The 7,756-nt window shown below is 62.8% G+C and overlaps 1 protein-coding gene across 2 annotated transcripts in view; it reads left to right on the forward strand.

Moving 5' to 3' along the window:
• The window catches only part of HIP1R (huntingtin interacting protein 1 related), a gene marked incomplete at its 5' end in the record, with an annotated part of 29,311 nt that overhangs the window by 20,357 nt on the left and 1,198 nt on the right, over positions 1 to 7,756 (forward strand). The window contains 23 exons of one of the 2 annotated variants that reach the window (XM_081113993.1): positions 518 to 575; positions 663 to 738; positions 868 to 1,008; positions 1,117 to 1,178; positions 1,403 to 1,475; positions 1,605 to 1,788; positions 1,891 to 1,979; positions 2,056 to 2,172; positions 2,265 to 2,366; positions 2,650 to 2,844; positions 4,083 to 4,230; positions 4,322 to 4,408; positions 4,760 to 4,867; positions 5,027 to 5,163; positions 5,368 to 5,478; positions 5,705 to 5,763; positions 5,994 to 6,024; positions 6,107 to 6,169; positions 6,430 to 6,530; positions 6,647 to 6,752; positions 6,895 to 7,018; positions 7,096 to 7,157; positions 7,278 to 7,484. In XM_081113993.1, coding sequence (XP_080970119.1) covers positions 518 to 575; positions 663 to 738; positions 868 to 1,008; positions 1,117 to 1,178; positions 1,403 to 1,475; positions 1,605 to 1,788; positions 1,891 to 1,979; positions 2,056 to 2,172; positions 2,265 to 2,366; positions 2,650 to 2,844; positions 4,083 to 4,230; positions 4,322 to 4,408; positions 4,760 to 4,867; positions 5,027 to 5,163; positions 5,368 to 5,478; positions 5,705 to 5,763; positions 5,994 to 6,024; positions 6,107 to 6,169; positions 6,430 to 6,530; positions 6,647 to 6,752; positions 6,895 to 7,018; positions 7,096 to 7,157; positions 7,278 to 7,484 — 2,441 coding nt within the window. Of the gene's footprint in view, positions 1 to 517; positions 576 to 662; positions 739 to 867; positions 1,009 to 1,116; positions 1,179 to 1,402; positions 1,476 to 1,604; positions 1,789 to 1,890; positions 1,980 to 2,055; positions 2,173 to 2,264; positions 2,367 to 2,649; positions 2,845 to 4,082; positions 4,231 to 4,321; positions 4,409 to 4,759; positions 4,868 to 5,026; positions 5,164 to 5,367; positions 5,479 to 5,704; positions 5,764 to 5,993; positions 6,025 to 6,106; positions 6,170 to 6,429; positions 6,531 to 6,646; positions 6,753 to 6,894; positions 7,019 to 7,095; positions 7,485 to 7,756 lie in introns of both variants that reach the window. The other variant, XM_081113992.1, reaches the window with a different exon arrangement.

Below are 7,756 nucleotides of genomic sequence, written 5' to 3' on the forward strand. Positions count from 1 at the left end.
TGGCCTGGGGCATAGGAGCCATTCGAATATCAGACCAGGGCAAACTTGAGTCTAAAGAAGCTTCACTGTGCCTCCGAAGCTGGGCCCAGGGTTTGGCCGTGGTCTTGGGACCGCCCTGTCCGCTCACATTTCTTCCCTCCATGGTGGGGACTTGGCTGGGTGGTAGTGATCCCTCTAGGTCAGGGGTGGGCAAACTTTTTGACTCGAGGGCCACAATGGGCTCTTAAACTGGACCGGAGGGCCGGAACAAAAGCATGGATGGAGTGTTTGTGTGAACTAATACAAATTCAAAGTAAACATCATTACGTAAAAGGGTACGGTTTTTTTTTTTTTTAGTTTTATTCATTTCAAACGGGCTGGATCCGGCCCGCGGGCCGTAGTTTGCCCACGGCTGCTCTAGTCTGTGGCAGCTTGTAGAAGGGGGAGGATAGGCAGCGGAAGGGAGGGGGGAATGTGAAGTCTCGGCGGCCACAGAGTGGTGAGCAGAGATGCAAGTCATCAAGCTGTTCCGCCCCAGGTCTCCCAGCAGATACCCTGCAAGGCCACAGGGACCGGTTCCACGAGCAGTTTCACAGGTACCAGCAGGCAGGGCTGCGGGCATGTCTGGGGCTGGGGCTGCTAGGGGCCAGGCTCCCCTCTGACCTCCGCGTGTGTCCCCGCAGCCTCAGGAACTTCTTCCGCAGAGCGTCCGACATGCTCTACTTCAAACGCCTCATCCAGATCCCCCGACTGCCCGAGGTGCTTGCCCTGCTTTCCACTATGGGTTCTGAGCCCTTGGACGACCCCGGGTGCCTAGCAGGGCCCCATGTGGGCTCCTGGGTGGGGGTGGGGGGCACCCTGAGCAGCTCTCACCTATGGCCCTTGCAGGGACCCCCCAACTTCCTGCGGGCCTCGGCGCTGGCTGAGCACATCAAGCCAGTGGTGGTGATCCCCGAGGAGGCTCCCGAGGACGAGGAGCCCGAGAACCTCATTGAGATCAGCACGGGCCCCCCCGCCGGGGAGCCAGCGGTCAGTGGCCCCCTCGTCCTGCAGGGGGGTTTGGGGTGATTGGGCCTCCCTCTGCTCCTTCCTTCTCCTGGCCTGTAGGGTGGGGCTCACGGTGCTTTGCTGTGGCAGGTGGTGGCTGACCTTTTTGACCAGACGTTTGGACCCCCCAATGGCTCCATGAAGGATGACAGGTGAGGCCTGGGACACCCTGGGGCAGGGCTGGCCGTGGCCTCCATGGAGCTGTGGTCAGGAGAGGCCACAGGCGGGGGATGTGAACTGGAGACACCCAGATCCCCAGGAGCCGCTGATAAGACCACAGTTCCTGTGCGGGATCTTCTGATTGTCCTGGCTGACTGAACTTGAACGCCAGACTGTGTGGGCCTCAGAAAACCCTGCCTGCCCTACCTGTCCCCAGGGACCTCCAGATCGAGACCTTGAAGAGAGAGGTGGATACACTCCGGGCCGAGCTGGAGAAGATCAGGCTGGAGGTGAGGGGACGTGGACCAAGGGGAGGCCTCAGGCTGTGCGACTGCACCCAGCACCTGTACCCAGCACCCGCATGCGGGCCCAACACAGTCCTCACCTCCACCATGTCCACGTCCTTCCTCCCACCACAGGCCCAGCGGTACATCTCCCAGCTGAAGGGCCAGGTGAACACGTTGGAGGCCGAGCTGGAGGAGCAGCGGAAGCAGAAGCAGAAGGCGCTGGTGGACAATGAACAGCTCCGCCACGAGCTGGCCCAGCTGCGGGCGGCCCAGCTGGAGGGCGAGCGGAACCAGGGCCTGCGCGAAGAGGCCGAGAGTGCGTGGCCAGGCCAGGGTGGCCGAGCCTAGTGGGAGGGTCTGGTCCCCAGTGGGGGGACCTCTGCCGAGCTGGGGTCACAGCCTCACTTCTCACCTGCAGAGAAGGCCAGTGTCACGGAGGCGCGCTACACCAAGCTGAAGGAGCAGCACAGCAAGCTCATCGCCACACACGCCGAGCTGCTCAGGAAGGTAGGCCGTGCAGGCAACTGGCGGGAGGAGGGAGGCCTGGCGGCGCAGAGTGTGAGCCCATCCCCTGTCCACGCAGAATGCAGACACGGCCAAGCAGCTGACGGCCAAGCAGCAGAACCAGGAGGAGGTGGCGCGAGTGAAGGAGCAGCTGGTGTTCCAGATGGAGCAGGTGAAGCGGGAGTCAGAGATGAAGGTGCGTCATGTGCATAGGCCCTGACTCTGGAGCCCCCAGCACCACTGTCCCCGTGACACACTGTCCCCGTGACACACTGTCCCCTGTCCCAGCTGGAGGAGCAGAGTGACCAGTTAGAGAAGCTCAGGAGGGAGCTGGAGGCCAAGTCCGGGGAGCTGGTGCGCGTGCAGCAGGACCTGAGCCGCACGGAGCAGGTGAGCTGCTGGCCAGGGTGGCCTCCTGGTCGGGCGGGACAGGCATCAGGGTCCTCTTCCCCGTGAACTGGGCCACGCCTCGACACTACCAGGTTGGTTCAGTGGCCCCTCGGCCATCCTGGCCTGTGGCTGTGACCCAGCACGCAGGGAACACACAGGACATGGGCCCTGGCCTTACAGAAGCTCGCAGTTTCGGGGGATAGTGAAGACTGTGAACTTGGGTGGGGTGGGCCTGAGGGGTGGTGGGCACCTGGCAGCCCTGCCCACCGCCTGGTGTTCACAGAGCGGGTCGGAGCTGAGTTCACGGCTGGATGTGCTGAGTGCAGAGAAGGAGGCGCTGAGCAGTGCTGTGCGGCAGCAGGAGGCCGCCCTGCAGGCCGCCCAGAGCCTGGTGCAGGAGAAGGAGGCAGCGCTCAGCCAGGAGCAGCAGCACCATTCCCAAGAGAGGGCCGAGCTGCAGGGGCGGCTGGCAGACAAGGTAGTGTGCCCCTCCCCCCCGTGTGACAGCTGGCTCGAGACCATCATACCCACAGCCCAGCCCTGAGAGTGGACGAGTTAGGGGGTCTCTATGCTCACAGGGCTGTGCTTTCATCTGGTACCTCCGGGACATTTTCACCCCTTCAAAGAGAACCCCCCCCCATAAGCAGTTAGTCTGCACCCCCTCCTCCAGCCCCTGGCACCTCTAATCAGCTCTCGTCTCTGGATTTGCCTCTTCCGGACTTCCATAGAAATGGAGTGGTACAGTAGGGCCGGCTTCTTCGCTCAGCAGGTTTTCAGGGCTCACCTGTTTGAGAACTTCCTTCCTCTCCATGGCCCAGGGGCATCGTGCTGTGTGGAGGGACCACACGTTGCTTACCCATCGCCAGCTGATGGACACTTGGTTGTTTTCACTTTCTGGTTATTGTGAATGATGCTGCTGTGGACATTTGTGTACATGGTTTTGTGTGGACATGTTTTTCTCTTTCGTATGTAACTACGATGGATTTTCTGGGTCACATGGTAACGCTATTTAACTTTTTAAGGAACTACCAGTGTTCTCCAAAGTGGCTGCACCATTTTCCCTTCCCACTGGGAGTGTACGTGGGTTCCAGTTTCCCTACATCCTTGCCAGCACTTGTCATTGTCTGTCTGTGGTTAGCCATCCTAGTGGGTTCAAGTGGTACTTCATTGTATTTTTTAATTTGTTTTTGTGATGGCTTTTTAAAATGTTGTGTTTTTTTTAATGGGTTTTAGAGAGAGAGGAAGGGACAGATAGATAGAAACATTAGTGAGAGAGAAACATTGATTGGCTGCTTCCTGCACGCCCTTATTGGGGATCAAGCCCACAATCTGGGCACATGCCCTGACCTGGCATTGAACCAGTGACCTCTTAGTTCATGGGTTGATGCTCAACCACTGAGCCACACCGGCCAGGCCTCATTCTCATTGTGGTTCTGATATGTTTCCCTGGTGGCAAATGACATTGAGCATTTTTTGTGTTCCTCCCATTTGCATGTCTTGGGAGAAATGTCTGTTCAGACCATTTGCCTGCTTTCTAACTGGTGTTTGTCTTTCTACTCCTGAGCTGTCCAGCACACTCTTGAGGGGCCCCATCCCTGGGGTGGAGCTGGGCGTGTCCTCCGACTCCTCCCCAGCGAGGGGCTGGGCTGGGTCCTGTCCAGCTGGTGTGAGGCTGCACCTGGGCAGGTCTCCAGGCTGCCTCCTCCCCTCCCGCAGGAGTCTCGGGAGCAGGGGCTGCAGCAGAAGCTCCTGGATGAGCAGTTCGAGGTGCTGCGGCGCTCTGCCGCCGAGGCCGAGCGCATCCTGCAGGACGCCGTGGGCAAGCTGGACGACCCCCTGCACCTGCGCTGCACCAGCTCCCCGGGTAGGGCCGCCGGCCGGGCACTCGGCCACCTGCTTTCCTGACCAGCTGGCAGGAAAGGTCTGCCCCTCAACCCTTCTCCCTTTGCTTGCAGACTACCTAGTGAGCAGGGCCCAGGTGGCCCTGGACGCCGTGAGCGCCCTGGAGACGGGCCACGCACAGTACCTGACCTCCAGATCAGGTGAGTGCTGGGCAGGACTGGGCAGGGAGAGGCCAGGGCACTTGGCTGCTGGTTCCACCAGCCCTGGCTGCCTCTTGCTTTCAGGTGGTTTCCCGCAACAGGTGCCCCCACCATGCCCACCTGGGAGCCTGCCCTGTAGGCCTGGGTCACAGACCTGGGTTTGGTTCCTGCTCTGCTGTTTTCAAGCTGCATGACCTTCGCCTAGTACCTTCTCCCCTCTGAGCCCTCCTCCTCATCCGTGGACTGGGCGCGGGCACCTGTCTTAGAGGGCATGGCGCCTGCTCCCAGGCGCTGGCCAGGACTCGCTCCATGGCAGCAGCGTTAGGGTCTCGTTCCTCTCCTTGCCCATAGATGCGTCTGCCCTGGTGGCAGCCCTGACCCAGTTCTCTCACCTGGCTGCGGACACCATCATCAACGGCAGTGCCACCTCTCACCTGGCCCCCACCGACCCTGCCGACCGTAAGTGGGCCCAGGCGGGGTCCCGCCGGTTCTCACGGTGGACCAGGGCGGGTGGGCGCCTGCAGACAGGTCCTGGCGTCAGAGCCTGGGCAGGAGCCTGTTAGGAGACTCCTCCCAAGGTCCTCGGGCGCCGGCTCCCCTGACAGCCCTCTCCCCCAGGCCTGATCGACGCCTGCCGGGACTGTGGGGCCCGGGCACTGGAGCTCGTGGGGCAGCTGCAGGATCCGCAGGCTGTGCAGCAGGCCCAGCCCGACCGGGTGCGGAGCCCCCTGCAGGCCATCCTCCAGCTGGGCCAGGTGAGGGTGCAGCCCGGTGCTGAGTGTGGGCTGGGCTCTGGTGGAGGGCAGTGGGTTGGGTCCCCAACTTTTCTGCACCTTTCTCCAGTTTGGGCTGACCAGGTGCTGGGGGACAGAGCACGAGTCCTGCTGCCCCAGGCTCCCTGTGGGGTGGTTGGGGGTTGAATTCACCCCATCTGAGCCCTGGGTGCCTGCCTCCCCCAGGAGCTGAAGCCCAAGAGCCTGGATGTGCGTCAGGAGGAGCTGGGGGCCCTGGTGGACAAGGAGATGGCGGCCACGTCCTCGGCCATCGAGGAGGCCGTGCGGAGGATCGAGGTAGGACCGGTGCAGTCCTGCAGGACGCTGGGCAGGGTGGGCTGAGAGTAGGCTGCGCCCCCCTCTGCCAAGGACAGATGGCTTGTGCAGGTCTGGACGGGGAGGCAGCCCTGATGTGGCGCCCTGAGCCGAGCCCACCCCTCCTGGTGCAGCGGCTGCTCCAGCAGCCCCCTTCCTCCCGCGTTGCCCTCCTCCCAGCCGGCTCACAGCTATGTCCTTGGTGCAGGACATGATGAACCAGGCCCGCCACGCCAGCTCAGGGGTGAAACTGGAGGTGAATGAGAGGTGAGCCCACTTCTGCCCCCAGGCCCGGGACGAAGCAGGTTCCCACCGCCTCCCAGCACCAGCCATCTGCCCTCTGAACTGCTCGCTTTCCAGAAGCACGGGGATGAGCAGCACACCCCACCCTGTGGGCCCTGTGTCAGGCCCCCTAACCCCCCAAATCCCTAACCCCCTGTGGCTTCCTGGCCACACTACAGCACCTTGCCCTCTCTTCCCACCCCTCCAACCCATAGGATCCTCAAGTCCTGCACAGACCTCATGAAGGTGAGCGGCCAGCTGGGACCCCAGGGGCGGGCTGTAGCTGAGAGGGCTGCCCCCAGTGTGACATAAGGCTTGGTCTTGGCAGGCCATCCGGCTCCTGGTGACCACATCCACCAGCCTGCAGAAGGAGATTGTGGAGAGCGGCAGGGTGAGCTGGGCCTTCGGGGGAGAGGGTAGGGGTCACTCAGCTACTCCTGGAGGGCCACCGCTCCAGCGCCCTTCTCATCCCAGGCCACAGGGCTCCTTTGGGCAGGGGACTCCTGAAGGGTGCAGTGATGAGACCCCCCAGTGTGCACACCTGCCTGGGAGTCAGCTGAACCCCCACAGCCCAGAGAAGAGCCCTGGGGAGCATCCATTGCCACCTGTGATGTCATTGACTGGTCTGCCCTGCCCTCTTGTCGCCACTAGGGGGCAGCCACGCAGCAGGAATTTTACGCCAAGAACTCAAGGTGGACTGAAGGCCTCATCTCCGCCTCCAAGGCCGTCGGCTGGGGAGCCACGCAGCTGGTGTATGTCGCCCCAGGTGGGGGGCAGAAGGGAGTGTGGTGCCCAGGGTCTGAGGAGGGAGTGTGGGATGGCCCTGATCTGGGGTTGGAGACCCAGGCCCTGCCCGCTCTGCCCCCAGGGAGTCGGCTGACAAGGTGGTGCTTCACACGGGCAAGTACGAAGAGCTCATCGTCTGCTCCCACGAGATTGCGGCCAGCACGGCCCAGCTGGTGGCAGCCTCCAAGGTGAGACTCCGTGCCCGGCCCGGCCTCTGCTCAGGTTCCCCACCTCCTGGCTGCGATGGATACACCGCATGTGGCCGGGAGACCTTGGGATGGGTGTCCCATGGGGGCCACCCTGCATCCTGACCCACCCCATGCTCCCCAGGTGAAGGCCAACAAGGACAGCCGCCACCTGAGCCGCCTGCAGGAGTGCTCCCGCACCGTCAACGTGATGGCCGCCAACGTGGTGGCCTCCACTAAGTCGGGCCAAGAGCAGATCGAAGAGAGAGGTGACAGCTGGGGGCCTGGGAGTGGCGTGGGGGGGGGCGGGCGGGGACCCAGACACTTACCCCGTCTCTGGTCACAGACACCATGGACTTCTCTGGCATGTCCCTCATCAAGCTGAAGAAGCAGGAGATGGAGACCCAGGTAGGTGCCTGTGCCAACCCCAGAGCCACCCCACTTCCTGGTGCTTGGGCAGCCTCTAGGCCTGTCCCTCCCCTGGGGCCGAGCTCCCAGAGGGCTCTGCTGAGCGGTGCTCACCGGCAGGTGCGGGTCCTGGAGCTGGAGAAGACGCTGGAGGCAGAGCGCGTGCGGCTGGGGGAGCTTCGGAAGCAGCACTACGCACTGGCCGTGGGGGTGGGGACGCCTGCAGAGGAGGAGCCCGGCCCGCCCAGCGCTGCCCCCCACAGCGGGACCTCCAGGAAGCCACCCCTGGCCCAGAAGCCCAGTGTGGCCCCCAGGCAGGACCACCAGGTAGGACCACCAGGTGCCAGGCACCAGTGCTGGGATGGGGAGGGGCCCTGGAGGGTGCTGCCAGCCTCTTGCTCCCAGATCTGCGGGACACGGGGCCTTGGGAAGGTCAGAAAACCCTGACCAGCAGGAGCAAAATGCTGACCCAGCAACATGGGGAGCTCGGCTCACTCAAGAGGAAGATGTAGGGGGCTGAGGAGACAAGGACGCAGGGGGCCTGGCTGGTTATGCACCCCTTGCAATGTCAGTGAGCACCTCACCTTTGACCCCTGCAG

Source organism: Myotis nattereri, assembly GCF_964212035.1.
Source record: "Myotis nattereri genome assembly, chromosome: 19".
In the NCBI taxonomy this organism is placed as follows: domain Eukaryota; kingdom Metazoa; phylum Chordata; class Mammalia; order Chiroptera; family Vespertilionidae; genus Myotis; species Myotis nattereri.